Source organism: Corvus brachyrhynchos, unplaced genomic scaffold (assembly GCF_000691975.1).
Source record: "Corvus brachyrhynchos isolate BGI_N302 unplaced genomic scaffold, ASM69197v1 scaffold115, whole genome shotgun sequence".
In the NCBI taxonomy this organism is placed as follows: domain Eukaryota; kingdom Metazoa; phylum Chordata; class Aves; order Passeriformes; family Corvidae; genus Corvus; species Corvus brachyrhynchos.
The window spans coordinates 8,871,703-8,889,894 of NW_008239553.1; the positions used below are offsets into that span (position 1 = coordinate 8,871,703).

At 43.7% G+C, this 18,192-nt stretch overlaps 1 protein-coding gene across 1 annotated transcript in view; it reads left to right on the top strand.

Annotated features, from left to right (window-relative positions):
• Window positions 1-18,192, top strand: part of MAPKBP1 (mitogen-activated protein kinase binding protein 1) — a 102,273-nt gene that overhangs the window by 47,796 nt on the left and 36,285 nt on the right. Inside the window, 8 exon segments of the mRNA XM_008639466.2 lie at window positions 4,999-5,061; window positions 5,615-5,672; window positions 8,744-8,914; window positions 11,804-11,941; window positions 12,569-12,751; window positions 13,901-14,061; window positions 16,257-16,446; window positions 17,448-17,594. Coding sequence (XP_008637688.1) covers window positions 4,999-5,061; window positions 5,615-5,672; window positions 8,744-8,914; window positions 11,804-11,941; window positions 12,569-12,751; window positions 13,901-14,061; window positions 16,257-16,446; window positions 17,448-17,594 — 1,111 coding nt within the window.

Here is an 18,192-nt window from a genome sequence, read left to right on the forward strand (position 1 = left end):
TTCCTGCTACTATATTTAGCCTAGGAAAATTGCTTATTTTTTATATTTTGTGGGTCTTTTTGCTTTTGCTGGAGTCAATGGAAACTACTGTGACATTCCCTGCCTACCTTCTCCTTTCCTCTCCCTCTCCTCCCTCCCTCCCTGTTTTTCATTTGTGCATATGATGCACAGTTGTGAACATGCAAGATAGTGCCTTCATGGAGGTTTGGAAAGCTCTGCAAGGAACCTTTTTTGTTGGCTCCCTGATGGACAGTGCTCATGTTGTCTGTAAAAACCTTTGATACTGCTGTGAGAGCTAATTCTGTCCTTCCCTTGTGTTACCCGAATGTCCCACAAGAAAGAGGCATACTGGGAAAGATTCCCTAGCCAAGCTGTTTATGAAAGCTGCTTGCATCAGGAAGGTGTACTTAAAAGTTGTGAGGTGGCACCATAGACCTAGAAATAATACCTTTGAATATGTGTGCTGTTGCCAACAGCCTCTGCAGGAACCAGCATGCAAACAACCAGGACACTTGATCTCAGCTGGCTGATACATGGTTTATACAGCAGTAATCCATACAGCAGTGAATAGTTTCTATAAATGTCTTGGAAATCAGAATATACTTGTGGATTAAAAAGGTGCTGTGATCATCAAGCCCTGCCTGCAGCTGTAGAGGAGGTAGGGTTTGTGCTGAAACAGGAGTGCTAAACATGCTGATATTCTCAACAGCTAATGTGTGCCAGGCTCTGTAGGTCTCACGTGAGGTGTTTCTGGAGCTAGCCTTAGTTTGCATGTTGGTACTAGCATTCAAAAATATCTCTTCAGACAAAGGTGTCTTGAGAACTTGAATTTGTTTTGAAAGCTTCAGTTTGGGAAAGGGGTGGAGTGTGTGGAACAGGTGATGTGACCATTGTGGAACTTTGGGTTTGAAGTACTTTGCTTTGTCTACATGCACAGCTGGAAGCTGTGGACAAAAAGATCAGTGCTCTCTTACCATGCATGCATCCTTTCTTATCCCTCTGGCTGTAAAATACTGAATGCAGTCTTACAAAGGAGCAGACAAAGGTGGAGGATGGTTGGATGGGTGTATGCTCTTTGATGCAATTAATTTTCCATGGTAGTTGTTTTTATTATTTTAACTACTGTAAGATTAAAACAAGCATAAATGGAAAGGAGTAGATACTTTGACTCTCCTGAGGGCTTGATAACCTTACTGGATTAGGAGGCATTGTGGAGATGGTGGGTCAGCAACCTGATCATCCAGTGTCTCCATTCCATTCATTTTGCTAGACTGATTTCCTTTGCTAAAATGGAGCATGCCCAGAGTATTAATGGGCTCTGAACGAACTTGTTTAGGAAGCTGCTGCAGGTTCTGCTGGACTGAGCGGAGCTGTGAGTGTCTGAGCAGGCAATGGAGGCCACCCTGTGTCATTGAATCAGGTAAAAGAGCCTGAGATCATGGACCTTTAACCTAACACTGCCAAGTTACCACTAAACCATGCCCCTGAATGCCACATCTACATGTCTTTTAAATACCTCTGGAGATGGCAATTGAACTATGTCCTTAGACAGCCTGTTCCAGTGCTTGACAAGCTTTCCTGTGAAAAAATATTTCCTAATATGCAATCTAAACCTCCCTGATGCAACGTGAGGCCGTTTTCTGAACACTCTGAAGAGATTAAAGAACTAGAAATAGTTTCTGCCCATTGTGGAAGTGTACTCTCTAGGATGGAATGGACTAGAAACCTTCCCAAGCATTTTGAGAGGGAGCTGGTTTTCAAACTTGGATGCTCCTGACTCCCAGAGCAGTATCTGTGCCCCACTGTATGACTGATGGTTTGTGGTTTGCCATCTTGCTGAATAGGGTGTCCTTGGAGTTGGCTGAAGTCTTCATTGCCCTTGTGTGTGGCAGACAGGAGAGGAATGGTGGAAAATCAGTATGGGACAGCATTGCAGTAGGGTAGCTTTTGTTGGGTAGAAGTTAATTTAAGAAAGCAAGTTCAGAAGACTAGTTAATCCTGGACAAATGGCTTTGTTGGCAAGAAGATCATAGCTAATTAGTAAGTTATGTTAATTATTAACTGACAAATCAAAATGTCTTCTTTTGCTGAGCTTATGAGTTAAAATTACTGTTTTGTGGTATGAACCAATGGTTGCACACCAGTAAGGAGATATTGTGATTTATCCCCCTGCCCCTTCAGACAGTGTTTGTTAATTATGGGTCAAACTTAGGGAATCAAGCATAGGGTTGTCTTATGATAAAGTTAAAATACCCACATTTGTGGTGGCTGCTCTGGTACTAGAGGCTGCGTGGCTCTTGGAGTGGTTTGTTGATTTGCCTCGGTGTGTGAGCTGGGTGGTAGCTCTTACATTCCCTGTAGGCTCTGGACTTGGCCAAGGTTGGGGGAGGGGGGAGAAAGCCTGCGGGCAGACAGCCTGTTCTGGGGTGCCACTGAGCTAAAATTCAGGATTGTAAGTTGCCAGAAGTTCTGTCCTGTAAGTTGATAATAGCAAAGCCCTGGACCTTTGTGGCTCACTACACTATTCTAGGAAGTTGTTTGTTTGCTTGCCTGGTTTGAAGACCATGGTTTATATTTTATATCTTTCCTCTGTTTTTTAAACTGTGTTCACTTCTCTGAAGTCTGGTTTCTCTGCTGAGTTCCTCACAATAAAATAGAAACTTAATTTTAAGAGCTGCATAGGAAAGTCTTTGCCAAGATTTTTATGTCTTCCCTTTATTCTTTCTGGTTTGTTGAAGCTTATTTTAAGCACAATTCATCCTTGTAACTCTGCAGGATTTTGGTCCATTAACCCTATCCAACTCCACATAATGGGGTTTTGCTTTGCTTTTCTGATTAGCTGGAAGCTTGGGATTAGATAGATTTTCACATCTGCTAACTTCCTATTTCATATCTTGTGATTTGCAAGGCTTAACCTTCCCTGACTTGTTAATGGATCACAAACCACCTGCTTCTTTGCACTAATCCCTTAGAAATATGTAGCATAGCTTTGACTTGAAACTCTCCAGTTTGGTTCACTAGGGTAAAAAGTGCAAAAGGATCAATCCTGGTCTGAACAAACTGCTTACCTACACTTTCTCTGCTCTTCCCCAGGGTTACATCTCAAACCATGGCTATCTGCCAAAATTTTAACTATCAAGACAGTTTGTTGCCTTTATTGCCTTGGTCATCAGGGTAAGGCATGAGTGGATAGGGGTGGGTGAAATGGTGTGGTTGGAGAGGAGTAGAGTAGTCTAAAGGAGGGGAGGGCATATCCTGTGCATCCTTGGTGCTTTGATGCTGGCTTTGAGCTAGTAATGTTAATGGAGTGTGGCAGCTTCAACCAAGGACTCTCAGCTCATGGTATTGGTGTGTCTCTCCTCTTTCCTGCTCTCTTTTCCATTTCAAAATTTCCACTGCTTCTGGCAGTGTAGCCTGGTCAGACCAAGGGAAAGGTCAGCTGCCAGGCTAGGTGAGGAGATGCCAGAGACGTTGCAGGGCTCTGTCAACCCTTAGCTATCTATGCCTGTAACCCTCCCAGCCCTGCCTGCTGCTGGGGTTGTGGAGTGGGGCCTGGAAGGATGCGGCTCTTGTTCTAGGCAGTGGGGTGCCAAGGTGTGCTTTGTCCTGTGCATGAGTGTGTGCTACCTATCTTGAAATGTTGGTGAGGTCTGTAGGTGAAGTGGAATTCTGTGATGCCTCAGCTTTTTGCCCTTCTGCTTGGCTGTTTCAGGCATACTCCTCTACTCCAGGCCAGCTCCTCCACTTCTGCATGTCCTGCATGTTTCTTCTCCCTGTGATTTATGTCTGTAGCCTGGCACGTGTTGTAAGCAAGCCCCAGCAGGATGGTGTGGGTGAAATCCCCAGTGCAGCAAAGGCTGCTGGCAGTGGAGCAGGGGCATCCTGCAGTGCTCCCCCAACACTGCAGTGAAGGAGGAGCTGGGACTCTCCAAACTCCAGCAGTGTGTTCTTGTAGAGGGACAGGCAAAACCCACAGTTTCTATTTCAGAGGGGAAGTGAAAAATAGGTCATCAGAGCAATTGTTACTCTATCTTTTATTCCCATAACAGCATTTTCAGTTACTGGTTGTTACTGTGCTCTGCTACAAGACAAATGCTGTTACATGAAGATTTAAAAATGGTGTATAGGGTGTTTGTGGAGAGTGGGGGAGGCTGCAGTACCTGTGACTGCTGTAGGTCTAGTTGTGGTGGGCTGAGGCACAGAGGCAATATGCCGTGGGCAAGAATAGTGGGAGACGGGGCCTCTACTTGTTCCTTCCTGCCCCAGTCAGCAATAGAGGTGTTTTGCTCCCAGTGGAGGTGATTATATTGCTTACCAGGAGCTTCGTATTGCTTGCTTTTGCAGTTCATCTTACTGAGAGATATCTGCAAGGCCCCTGAGCAAGTTGTTTATGCAGATAGACTTCTCGGGTCAATCGTTTTTTGGCATCATATGTCTCATTTCTCAACTGGCCAGTCACTTATTGTGCTATACTCAGTGGTTTCTGTCCTGTCTGTTGTTAAAATCAGGCACAGAAATTTAGTGCCTTTACTTCCCCTTTGTCCTCCCCCTAAATCTTTTCCAAAAGATTCCCTCTTTCCTTCTTCCTTACCTTCTTGTTCTTACACCAACCAGGCTGGTTTGGTGTCCAGGTACACAGGGTCACTTTTATGGCTGGAGACATAATCCATTAGAATTGTTGCACAAGCTTTCATGGTCAACCTTTCTGTCCAGCTTGAGCAATCAGACTCAGGGCTCCTGTAGGCTGGAAAGGTAATTATTTATGGTACTAGCAAATGGTACTCCTCAACATGGAGAGACTTATGATTTCCCTCTGGACTGTTCTTTTGCTTTGTGTTTTCTAGTTAACCTCAGCTCAGCCTGTGATTAGGGGATAAAACAGCTTTTGGGGCTACTTTTGCTGCTTTTTTTTTTCTTTTCCAGTAAGAATAGCTCTTTGGTTATCTTTATGCATGTGGTGATGTCATCTCTTTTTGGTTTTCTGTTTCCTCCATCTAGGTGTGTTGTTGTGCTGTTCAATCCTAGAAAAAATAAGCAACACCATATTCTAAACAGCTCCAGGTGAGTAAAGCTTTAAGCTGGACTTGCTGTCTGTGAGAGGTGAATTCAAGACTTTTATGGTTTGACTGAAGTGCAGGAGCTGCTGTTGCTCCAGGCTAATTCCCCTTGGTAAAGAGTTGCCTTGGAGACAGGCTGCCTGCTGCTTTGACTCCAGCTCCATCTCATATGAGGTGCTATTGCTGATAAAATACCCCTCATAAGCACTGTGATCCCAAAAGGAATGGTCACGATGTGAAGGAGATCTTACTACAGCTCCATGGTATCTTTTTTTTTTCTCCACCTAAAAGGATTGAAGCCAGCAGTGGGACATGGTCCTGCACCTGGAATAAAGGTGCAGTGATGAACCTCAACTTTTGGAGCTTTTCTGCTGCTATAAGCTGCTGCTTGACACTTGGGCAGCAGGGAATCCCCATGGCAAAGCAAAACCATTATGTCAGGCTATTATGAGTGACTGTAGTGTCTTCAGTTCATCCCAACCTACGCCCCAGTCATGATGTATTGAAATTAAGTCACATGTTGGAAATGTTTCTCAGTGTTATTTTCTCTGTTTTAGGAAAACAATTACAGCACTTGCTTTCTCTCCAGATGGAAAATATTTGGTTACAGGAGAGGTAAGTATGAGAGGAGAGAGGGTGCACCTTGTCCATCGCATTTTGAAGCAGGGCAGAGGGGCTTAGAAGAAACAAGCTGCTTTCACACAGAGGAATGAGTTTCAGAGTTTCCTCACTGTTCAGTGGACCTGCTGGCTTATGGGTGGCTCTGGGTGCTCCTGCTGGGAGTTTTTCAACATGTCAGCTTGGGGCATGGGTCTTCTGGGGTGGCCCTGTGGGCTGAAGGTAGAGTGAAAATAAGTGAAAAGACACACAGCATGGTTCTACTCTAGCATCAATGAAGAGTACTCAGATGGTCCTGAATCTCAGCCTGAGCTTAGCGTTGTCCCTTTAGGATTTCAGGAAGTAACTGAAGCCAGTAACAGTGTTGTGGAAAAAATGAAAAGTGCATGTGGAGTGGAGTTTTAGGAATAGTCACAGAAGATGCTGGTGCCTGTGGTTTGGCATTGTTTGTTTGGCTAGGGGCAGCAATTGCTTCCTCTTTCCCAACATGCCCAAGGGGGAGAATGAGGATGAGTGCAGTGTGTGTCTGTTCTGCATTAGAAGTTCAAGACATGGGCTGTGTCATGAGGCTGGAATTGCTGGATGTTAAAAATCCACAGAAATGCTGACCTCCATATGGTTGGGCTCGGTTTGCTCCTGTGTATGATTAATGGCAGTTTACCACTAGTCCCTGTGCCTCTTAGAGATGGGGAGGGAGCATGTGTGAGATAGGTCTCCTCCTGAGCCTCAGCCACAGGGAGGAGAAGTGCTGTGCTGGAGCTGTCAAGGTGGAGCCTGTTTGCTCCAGCGGTCCCTAGTGTGGTCACTGTGATGGCAGCTGTCATGTCACTGGGTGGCTCCAAAGCTGGGCCTGCATCCTGTATGGATCAGACCAAGGGTAGAAACAAGAGTGAGTTGTTTTAGATGGAGGCTACCACGACACAGAAAAAGCATAAATTTTCCATGATTAGATGTTGTCATTAGTTTTTTAGTGAAAACATGAGGTTTTATAGCTGTAATATGTTTTAATGCCTCCTTACTCTCTAGAAATCTTAATACAATAAACCCCCTTTATATTAAAATTCTAATATATATTTTAATAATAATAATAATATAAAATTCTAATAGATATATTTTCTCCATGGTATTCAGTTCCGGTGCCTTCTTTTATTTTCCTTTTTTAAAAAAAATTCTGGTGCTTGATTCTTTTCATGTGGGGTACTTTTCTTGCTAACAAACTTTCCTGTTTGAGGATTCATTGGGCTACATGGCAAATTCAAATTATGAAAAAAAAAGAAAAAGTTGTTCCAGTTATACACTAACTTTGTGGGGGTTTTTTTGTTATTCTTGTTGTTGTGGGGTTTTTTTGGGTTTTGTGTTGGGGTTTTTTTGTTTGTTTTTCCCTTGTTGCAAAGCATGTCTCGTCTTACCCTGTTGTAAAACCGTTTCTTTTTTTCCAGTATCCTCCCATGTGTCTGACATTTGAATTATTGCTTAGTGTAGCAGTGTCCCCTGCTGGTGTCAGCAGTCGTGTCTTAGTTCAACCTCTGTCCCATAGGGAAATGCTTTCTGAGTTCACTTTGTCAATCTCCCTTTTAGCTGCCTTATGCTAATTCTGCCTAATAACACCTTAGTTTTCTGCATGGCTGGCCTTTCAGAGAGGAGAACATGGAGGTTAGTCCTTGGCTGCCATACATATTAAATGTCTTTTACATATTTCAAATTCATAAGAAAATGCTTTTTTTTTTTTTTTTTCTCTTTTTAATTATTATTTTTTATTTCTCCACATGGAGTTGTAGAGTCCTTGTCCATGGGGGTCACACACACCCTTTTGGTGAGCATTTCTTAAAAGATGAAATGCAAGTTCAGTTTGTTAAGGTCTTGGGGTGTATGCTAAAGTACTGGGAAATATTTATATGTATGTACATATTTAAATATAGCAGTTGTTTAGAAGAGCAGCTGATTCAGCTCATTGTAACATCTTGCTAGCCACCTTGAGACCTGAGCTCTGCGTTGCAGGAGGGAGAACTGTACCAACTGCAGTTAAATCTCACCGTGGCACTTTTCCAGGCCACAAGCAGTTGCTTAGCAGAGCTTTTGAACAAGGCAATTAAAACATGCACAGTTTGAAGCTTTTAAAGCTTTGGCTTTTACTTGTGATGAGGCTTGCCTCGCCCACACAATCAAATGACTAACTTAAAACTAATCAAAAAGGTACTGTTCTGCCATGTTGCCATGGATATGTTATCTTACAAGCTACTGTTTTGACAGACTTCAATGTGAAATTGTGAGCAGTTACTGGAGTAAGATTTGCCCATCAAGCACATTTCTTGGCCAGCGTTTCAGCTCATCTTGTGTGCCTTGTTTTAATTTGGCTTAATAACAAGCAATTAAACAAAAGAAAAGATTTGTCTGGCACAAAGTGCTGAATTGGCATTTTTGTTTCTCTGGAGAACAAACATAAAACCAGAGGCTCTGTTCCTGCCATGTCTTTTTCTCTGACATTACCCTGCCTGTACTCTTTTGGGCAGAATGCATCCGTGTGTTACCTTGTGACAGAAACGATGCTGCTATTCCGTCAGAGGCCTCCCTCAGATGGTGTGTGAGAGTTCCCACAAAAGCCATGTCATGTTTTTGCATGGCAGGACCTGGCTTGATATCTCAGATGTCCATGTTGTGTTACGAGCAGAGGATGTGAGGGCTTTTGGTTCACTGAGTCTAGGGATAACAATCTATTACAATCCTTTTCACAAGCAGGCTGTAAGTTCCCATTACAAAGACCAGGGATGTGCATCAAAAGTATTGTTCTAGTCCCTGGCTAGAACAGGGACTAGCATTTTGTGAGTAGCATAAGAAAAGGATTAAAGCAGGGGAGGTGGTATTAATTTGCACACCTGTTGAAATGCATATACTCCTTTGGTTCTTAGTCTAAATCTGGGCTTTAAAGAATCAAAGGAACCTCTGAACCTATTTTGACTGCACCATCTAGACATCTTTTTCCAAGCTTCTGCACATTTACATGCTCAAATCTGTCAGAAGTGACCTTGGGGTTATATTTCCTGTTCTGTGTCTGTTCTTGTCCCTTCCAGAGCGGGCACATGCCAGCAGTTCGGGTATGGGATGTGGCTGAGCGAACCCAGGTGGCTGAGCTCCAGGAGCACAAGTATGGTGTGGCCTGTGTAGCCTTCTCCCCCAGCTCCAAGTACATTGTTTCAGTGGGGTACCAGCATGACATGATTGTCAACGTGTGGTCATGGAAGGTAAGTTTTCTAGGAGGTTGGGTGGACCACAAGGTGTTGCTAAATTAAAAAGAGCTTCCAGTCTGACTGTAAACTATTTCAATTCTATCTTGCTTTCTGCTTTTTTTAATTCTGTAGTTTTTGTTTGGTTTTTGACATTCATAGACACAGACAAATTTGGACATGAGAGAAAGCTATGGTCCTTTAGGGAAGGTCTAAGTAATTTCCATGAAGGGATATTCTTTATGGTTGGAGATGTGTGACATTTTGCTGTCCAGCCAGAAAAGCCTGGACTTTGAAACCTTGCCAAACCATTGTGATTTTTTTAGAGGCTTGTTAAAAACTAATTTATGAGGTTAAGGAAGGAAACTCTCATTGGCCAGAGATTTCTTTTGTAGTGTAGTGGATGCTCTTGGCTTGTTTTGATTTTTTTTATGTCGAAGTTTGTGGTACTCTGATCCTATCCTTGATGGGCGAGAAAGGGAACATAGGGAATTCATAATGGGTGAAAGCTGATGAAAGTCACTCTGCCTGTCACTGGATTGAGGCAACACTTGGTAAAAACAAAGCCTGTGTCTTTCCTCTAGTAAACGTTTAAGCATTTGTTGTTTGTAGATAAGAAAATAAACATTTATTTTTAGTAGGCTAGGGGTCCTCTGTAGTAATAGATGCTCCTGCTACCTCTTCAAGTGCTGTAACCCTCTCTAAAAGAGATATGATTTAAGAAAATAAATCAATGCATCTGTTAAATCTCACAGGATCATAGAATCATAGAATGGTTTGGGTTGGAAGGGACCCTAAAGATTACTTAGTTCCAATCCCCCTGCCATGGGCAGGGATACCTTCCACTAGACCAGGTGGAAACCCCATCAAAGCTCTGTCTAGTCTGGTCTTGAACTTTTCCAGGGATGGAGCATTCACAACTTCTCTGGGCAGGCTGCTCTGATGCCTCACCACCCTCACAGTAAAAAATTTCTTCCCAATAGCTAATCTACATCTACCCTCTTTCAGTTTAAAACCATTACCCCTTGCCCTATCACTACACTTCCTGATGAAGAGTCCCTCCCCATGTTTTCTGTAGGCCTCCTTTAGGTACTGGAGGCCCACTATAAGGTCTCCCCAGAGCCTTCTCTTCTCTCTTGTATTATACATTTAGTATGTTACTCTCTTCATCTCATTTCCTGTGCTGTAATTTAAGATCTCACTGTTAGTTGTCTTCTGTATGAGCTGAAGTTTGACGTTGCTATTTTTTTGTATGGCTGAACTGTGTATGTAGTGAGAGAACATAAGTGTTATGTCTGTGTTGAAAATTGAGTGCTCAGCCTTTGGATTCTTTCTAGTTATACAAATGAAAGTAGTGACTTGGACAGGGTCACAATGCATGGCATATGTGGAACAGTACAAGTAGTTTTGCTTTCCCTTGCTTATGCAGGTTTTTCTGTTCACTGTATAATTGTGGACATGAGAACTTGTGAGGTAAGGACTGTCTGACTCTTCTGTGCTGAGGAACACACACTTTAAGCTTATGTTCCAGATTGTGATGGGAGGTCCAGCTGGCCTTTATTTTGCAGGCTGTACACCAAAACTAGAGATACTTTACCTGACCAAAGTCAATAAAGACTGAGACTAAAGCTCTCCTGAAGCATTTTCCTGCACTTTTAACCACAACCTGTCTATCCTCTATGCTGCTGCTTGGATTTCCCTGTTTTTCCTGAGTGGTAGACCTAGTCATTTGACTGGGATGGAAGAGAAAATCCATGTTGTCTGTAGGATTCCCTTGCTTCCTTAAAGAAAGACCATAAGCAATGATCCCGATGCTGAGGTCTGCAAGGGTCTGAAGCTTTTCTCTGTGCGCTGTTTTGAAAGAAGTTATAATTGCTGTCCCACTTGCTTTTCCTTTATTCTGGGTTGGGGGATCCTCCATGGTGATGGTGCAGCAGGCTAGACTCCTGTGGTGCTGGTTTCTTCAGTTCTGTCAGCACACAGTCCAGTGGGGCCCTTTGAGTGGCAGGGTTTGTGTGCTGAGGGAATTGTGTCTGGAAGACTGGGAGCAACTGAATCCCTGAAGGGAAGGGTAAAGGAAACACAGAAAGAATGAAAAGGATTGCATTGTTGTCAGCCATGTTCTGCATGCTTGCAAACCCACAACAGACAGAGCAGAAAACTTTTTTATTCTCACTTCTATCTGGGCAAGGCAGGGGGAGGAAAACTGAGCAATGACACTGTGAACAGGGAGCTCCTCCTCCTATCTGGCCATTCTGCTTGGGCAGTGTCCATCCTCTTTTCTGTCCCTGTGTCTTCTTCCTCCTTTCCCAAACTCTTTGACATTTTGAGGTGCACATTTGAGGTATAACACATTTTGCTTTTTCTCTTCCAGTACAAGCATGGTCTTTATGTATTTTGGGTCTTTTGACAAAGTATAATGTGTTTAAAGAGAAGGGAGAATTTATGGAAGAACCAGTACTGTTTTCTCCATGAAAATACCTATTCCTGATCTTGAGTGCTGTGCCCTCATTGCTGCCTGGGGGCTGGGAGAGTTCTTCCTTGTTGTGGCCTACATCTGCATTTGCTGATGGGAAATGAGTTTGCTCTGAGCTCCTGGTGGTTGTGAAACCAACATGTTTGTCATGGCTCAGACACCAAGTTCCTGCAGGCACTGGTGCCTGCTGATTTGTTCTTGATCATAGTCAATGTGGAAGAGGAATTGAATATAAATGTGAATTGTACTGTCTGCCAAATCAATGTTCCCAGCTAATGCTGGGGAGGTTGTATATGGAGGTGAATGGGGAATAGTTTGAGCCTCATCTTTTCCCTGCTGCAGTGCTTGTACTGGATCTGTGCCTGTAATTGAAATTAGTTCCTTTGCTTCTGAGCGAAGAAATTAAGTAATCTAAACAATTATATTTCCAGAAAAACATTGTAGTGGCAGCCAACAAAGTCTCAAGTAAAGTGACGGCAGTGTCATTCTCTGAGGATTGCAGTTACTTTGTCACTGCTGGAAATCGACATATCAAGTTCTGGTACCTGGATGACAGCAAAACCTCCAAGGTGAGAGAAAGTGCATCAAGGCCGAACTGTTAACAGCCATTTCCATCTTAGAGCAAGGTGGATTTTGCCCCAGTGAGCTGTGGGAAGTGGGAACTTTTTGATTTTGCTGGGATGCAAGGATAGCCTTCCACCTCTGGCTCTCAAGTCTCAGTCTCCCCATGGGCTGATAACACCAAAAGCTTGTCTTATCCTGCATTGAGGTAGGGCTGTGGCTCCTGGAGTTGCATAGAAGCATGCTTGTTCTTTAGTAGTCACATATACTGAAGGACAACTAAACCAGAAAAGAGCTGCAGTCATTTAACTCCTTGGAGCACAGAGGTAGGGAGAGCTATTTGACATTGGTATGAGCATCTCAGAAGGGTGTGAGTGTAATTTTGCAGCATCAACCAAAGTGTTTAAACTTTTAGCTGTTCTGCTATTCTCTGGGGGGCAGAATCCACCTATCGTGATTTTTCTGTGTGCTCATGAACAATTGCAAACATGAACAGCAAGTAAAACCTCTCCTTGTAGGCTGTTGACAGTTCTTTCTTTGAATCACTTCAGCACTCAGGGGTTGATGTTCTAAAAAAATCCCTGTCTGCCTGAAGTGCCTTGCTGAATTTCTAACAAAGTGTTTTCTGTTGGTAGGTCAATGCCACAGTCCCCTTGCTGGGTCGCTCGGGATTGCTTGGAGAACTGAGGAACAACTTCTTTGCGGACGTGGCTTGTGGAAGGGGCAAAAAAGCTGACAGCACTTTCTGTATCACATCCTCAGGCCTGCTCTGTGAATTCAATGAAAAAAGGCTGCTAGACAAGTGGGTGGAGCTGAGGGTGAGTTTTACATCCTCTTATTCTGCAGTATTTGTGCCTGCTGAAGCAGAGCAGGAGCAACAAATAATAAAGGCACTCAGAGGTACAAGCTGACCACCAGCAATGAAAGTAATTGTGCCTCTGCCACCCTGTGCTTTACTCTGGAAGGCCAGGAAAAATAGCGTTACTTCTTGGCAAAGGGATTTTATTAATCATTGAGGTTCTTTTATTCTCTTGTCTCAGCATTGCAGTGACTGTTTGACTGGCAAAGCAATGTCCTTATGGCAACTCCTGTATGGTCCCTCCTGCCTTGGCCTGGCCAAATAGGAGTTTTAGAAGGGCTCTGATTTCTGTCCAGTCTGCAGTGTCTTACTTGGCTTGTGCATCTCAAATGCAGGTTGCCAAGGTACTAGTTGATTTGGCTATTCTAAACCACCAGGTTGGCCCATAGTTAAGAATATGATCATGCTTGTTTTCCTTTCAATTGAATGTAACATGCCCACCTGAAAGGATCCAGTGTATTAAAATCAAGGGAAAAAGTCTGTCCACGCTTTCACTCAAGTGAAATGCCTCTTCTTTTCTTTCCTTTCCTTTCCTTTCCTCTCTAAAATCTGCCTTTCACTCTCGCTCAGAATACAGACAGCTTCACAGTAAGTTGAAAAAACTTTTTGCATTGAACTCATCCCCTTTCCTCCATTTTGTACCGTTTTCTGCCATTTGTACATATCCCAAAGGGAGGGGAAGAAAATCCATTTTGTTCTGTTTCTTGTCTTCTCCTGACAGGTAATGTGTTGGCGTGCTAGTACAGGGTGAGGTGCTGCTTGCCTGCCAGTGGTGTTGAATGTCACCGGAACAAAAGCAATGTTCAGAGTAGGACTCAGCTGGAGCAAATGTGTAGCTCTGCTGACCTCCCATCATAGTGGGTGGCAGAGAAACTGGGCTTTTTTCTAACTACTTGGGATCTGTAGTGGACCTTGGCTGGAAAGTTCTTCAGAAAGGAAAAATTGATTTTTAGGCTTTTCCTTACTCTCAGGGCTTGACTTCACTACAGCTTTTCTGACCATGACTCCTTTGTCTGTCAATTTGCTGTTCTCCCTGTCGTGTGTCTGGTGACCTTTGATGTGAGAGCACGTTTCTCATTTGCCCTCTCATGTGCTGTGTCCTCCTTAGACCACTGTGGCAAACTGCATCTCTGTGAATCATGACTACATCTTCTGTGGCTGCGCTGACGGCACCGTGCGGATTTTTAACCCTCTGAACCTTCACTTTGTCACCACTCTGCCGAAGCCACACTTCCTGGGAACAGACATCGCAAGTGTGACTGAGGCCAGGTACTGTGGAGAAGGGTGGAAGGGAGCAAGGGAGGCTTGTGGGGGTTAGAACTGTTCCCCAGACCTTTGCCATCTGGAGCATGCTCTTTTTATGGATTAAAATTGGCAGCCTGTTGCAGATCTCTCTGAGCTGTTGCAGCCTTGCCCTGTATGACTGGACTACAGCCCAAACCTGGTTGCTGGAGTACACAGCTTATCTTGCTCTTCATCTCCCTGGGGTTGCTCAGGTCTGGTGGCATTGACATTGCCACCACACCTGAGCATTTTGGCATTGGTTGCTATGAGCAGGCAGGCAGAGGGCACAAGATGCTGTGGCACGCTTCAGTTGTTTCTGTACCATAGCACATCCTTTGCTTATCACTCTCCTCCATAGCAATGATGTTGCTAAGAGATGCCCATGTTCTCATGGGGCATTTTCTCAAAGGCTCTCTTGCAATCTTTTATAGACTTAAATCTACTATTGTCTGTAATATTTCTTCTCCCTCAATCTTGTGCATTCTGCTGTCTTGTTTTCCTATCTTGCTCCAGTATCTTCTGTCTTGGCTTTCTATTTCTTACCTTTTGAGGTGAGTAATGTGATTTCTATGCAGTTCAGTCTGCCTCTTGTAGAGGGTGTTTGCCAGTCCTGGCTGGAGGCTTTCCCAGTGTTCTTCTGTTGCCCTCTTTCACTTCTGTCTCTAGTGGGGAAAGAAATCTAAAAACGATACGAATCCACCAGCAGTTATGCCACTGGGTATCTGGAGTCTCCATGTCTACAGATATATACTCTAAACTTTTCTTGGGAACTTTAGGTAAAGGTTCAAACAGTGAACTGTATAATCCTCCTCCAGAAGATAAGTGGGAGATAATGATGTTCCAGTAAGGGAGCTGGAAAAGGAACTCTCTTCAGTTTAAAATGTAAACAGTTTCTGGTAGTGCTAAAATCAAGCAGTTGTATATATGGACTTTTTGAAAAACTCTGCTATTCTCATGCATCAGTTAAGCAGAAATATTCATATGCATCTTAAATATGTATTTGTAGTGCTGATTACAATCTAACAACATTTTAAAATGAATTTATTACTTCCAAAGAAGCTTTAAAACACAGGACTCCTTATGTTCCCAAGCATGCCAGAGCCTCTCTGTGGGATGCCAGTTGCCTGCAGTGAACTGCCCACGACTGTATCAGTTACTTGATTTTTCAGTAGAATTTGGGCTGTGCTCTTCTGCTCTTCCAGCCCTCAAATCTTTGCAAGTGCAGAAGCAGGGCTTCAGTTGTTTGGTGTGCTACGTGCACTTTGGCTTCATGGGTGCTTTAAAATTACCAGTTCTCAACACCCTGGCACTCTGTCTGTAATTACCTTGCTCAATATCATGAGCAGCCTGTGGGATGGTTGAGTTCACCTCAGGGCAACAGAGAGCTCCTTTGTTTGCCTGGCAGCAGGATTGAACAGAGAACACCTGTAGAAGAGATACAGGGTTCACATGGTCATGTGATCTTGGGCCACACCTGGGCAAAGAGGTGTTTACTGGCTCTACAGAATTCCTTTCTAAGTTACCATCAGAGAGCTTGCCTAACTAGAAAGGACATCTGCATTTTATGTTTTATATCCATCTGCAGTTGCTCATCTCACAAGCTGCTGCAAGCAGCACCACGCTGGCCTGTGTGTGGGGTGGGAGTGGAAGGGAAGCAGGCCAGGCAAGTGGCCACTGAAATGAACCATTCCTTTGTCCCTCGTGCTGATGTGCTCCTGTGTTTTGAGTGCAGTGCTTGTTCTTCTACTTGGCAAGAGCAGTTCCTGCTATTAGTAAACAAGATATAGTACCCAGCAAAAGATGATTCTCTCTCTTCTCTTTGTTTTGAGATTATTTGACTTGGATTTTGCCACATGATTATGCAGGGCAAATTACGATGATTTCCAGTAATCATCAAGTGTCCTGTTTGGTCCTTCTTCAGGGAAAATCAGTCACATGTGGTGGGACTCTGTGTTGGATGGCAAGGAGAAAGACTTTTGCAATGGGACTTTGAGGCTTCTTTTGGACTCCGGTTGTTCAAGAGACAGGTCTTCCTGGCCAGCTACTCTCTCTCTATATGCCACAGTGTATTGTTCACCTCAACAGTGCCCTGTGGAGAATCTGAGCTCTCCTGTTTGAGCTCCTTGCCCTGACTCCTAGAGAGCACAAATTAACCAGGCTGTTGTTCTCTCTTTGTGCAGCCGTCTTTTCTCTGGTGTGGCTGATGCGAAGTATCCAGACACAATTGCCTTGACCTTTGACCCCACCAACCAGTGGCTTTCTTGTGTATACAATGACCACAGCCTGTATGTGTGGGATGTCAAAGACCCGAAGAAAGTGGGCAAGGTGTACTCTGCTTTGTATCACTCTTCCTGTGTGTGGAACATTGAGGTATGTTGTCTGCAGACACAGGTGCTGGATTGTGAGTTGCAGCTGAGAAAGTCATCAGACGAGCTACCAAATTTGAATGCAAACACTTACTGTAGAAGGAAAGAATTGACTCAAATTTTCACCTGTGGTTGGTGTGTTTGCTACTGGGCCTGAGAACAGTTCTTTGGCTGCACTGCAACAGCTGACTGATTGTGTGAGATGCAGTGTGCTACTGAAAAAAAAATCTCGCCATTAAAAAGTGAGAGGTGGGAGAAGAAGCAGAATTGAACAAAGCTGAATACAGAGCCTCCTTTTAGAGGATGCAAAAGAGATTATTGCTGACCTCAAAAAATTGCTTGAGATCTGTGGTGAACAAGTGCTTCAAAAAACCATGAAACAGTGATAAAGTCTGAACTCTGGTCCTCCTTAACATATTCACCAGAACATGTGGAAATAGTCTCTCAAGTGTCTGTCATCTTCCAGTCTGTCTAGCTGGCTTTCCCTCAGAGGGACAGAGGGAAGAAAAGGAGGTATAGGAAACAGTGCAGTTGTTAATATGTTGAAATATGTCTAACGGTGGTCAGGAAAGGGGAAAGTGGAAAGAAAGTGGAAGAGGTTGAGAACTCTGTTATTATTTATTAATTGCATCACACCCTTTCCTTCTGAATTATAAATAGACAGTAGTAGATGAAAGTTGCAAACAACAGTGCAAGGTGGTTATTGCATGGTCATTGTCTGGGATTTGAGGTGCTCTCTTTGAACTATTAGAAACAAAGGATACTGGCTTGTTGCATGCTTCTTAAGGAGGTTTTTCTGTGATCAGGGAAGCTCAGTGAACATTTGTTTAAAGTCAGTATGAAACTCTGGTCTGCAAAGAGGTTTTTATCAGAACCGTCTGGCTTTCATGTTTAGAAAACAGAAGACAACTCTTTTGTCTCATTTTTTTTTGAAATTTGCTACCAGTATCTAGAATGGCAGATGCCAGGCAGTATTATTCAGGGGTTGATTTTACCTGCCCTTAGATGTATCCAGAGGTGAAGGACAACAATCAGCCCTGCCTCCCCCCTGGTTCTTTCATCACCTGCTCCTCTGACAACACCATTCGTCTGTGGAACACTGAAAGCTCCAACATCCATGGCACAGCCCTGCACCGCAACATCCTCAGCAATGTAAGAACCTAGGTTTGGATTGCCTCCTTGTCCTTGGGGTTGCTCTTCTTCACACACAGGTATTCCCAAGTTAAGGCCCAAATTTCTTTGGATCTCCAAGTCAACACAGGTTTCTCTGTAAACTGAGCACAAATCTGGTTACATGTACGAACCTGAAGAAACATGGAAGGAGTACTGGGTGGAAGGACAGTTTGTCTGAAGCAGTCCTGGGGACTATTGCTGTTTTCATAAACTGCCCGTGGATTCATCAAGCTTAGTCTCTTCCATAAGGGCCATATGCTTCAGGAGAGCTGGTTCTCTTTTTCTGCATCTCTGTGATGTGTAACCACTTTTAAGATTTGTTTGGAAAAGGTGCATTAAATGAAGCAGAGGTTGGGGAGAACTGAATGAAAAACAGCTTGCACTCACTTCATCTATATAAGAGGGAGCATAATCATAGAGGACAGTGACTACATATGGACATTTGCTTCAGATCATGGAAGATCTGTGGACACAGCAGTCCTGATCTCAGGAAGCAAGTGGAAAAAATTCTTGCTTTTTCTGTCACTCCTCAGAAGGCTGACTTAGATGATCCCTAGAAGTCTTTCAGATTCCTGCT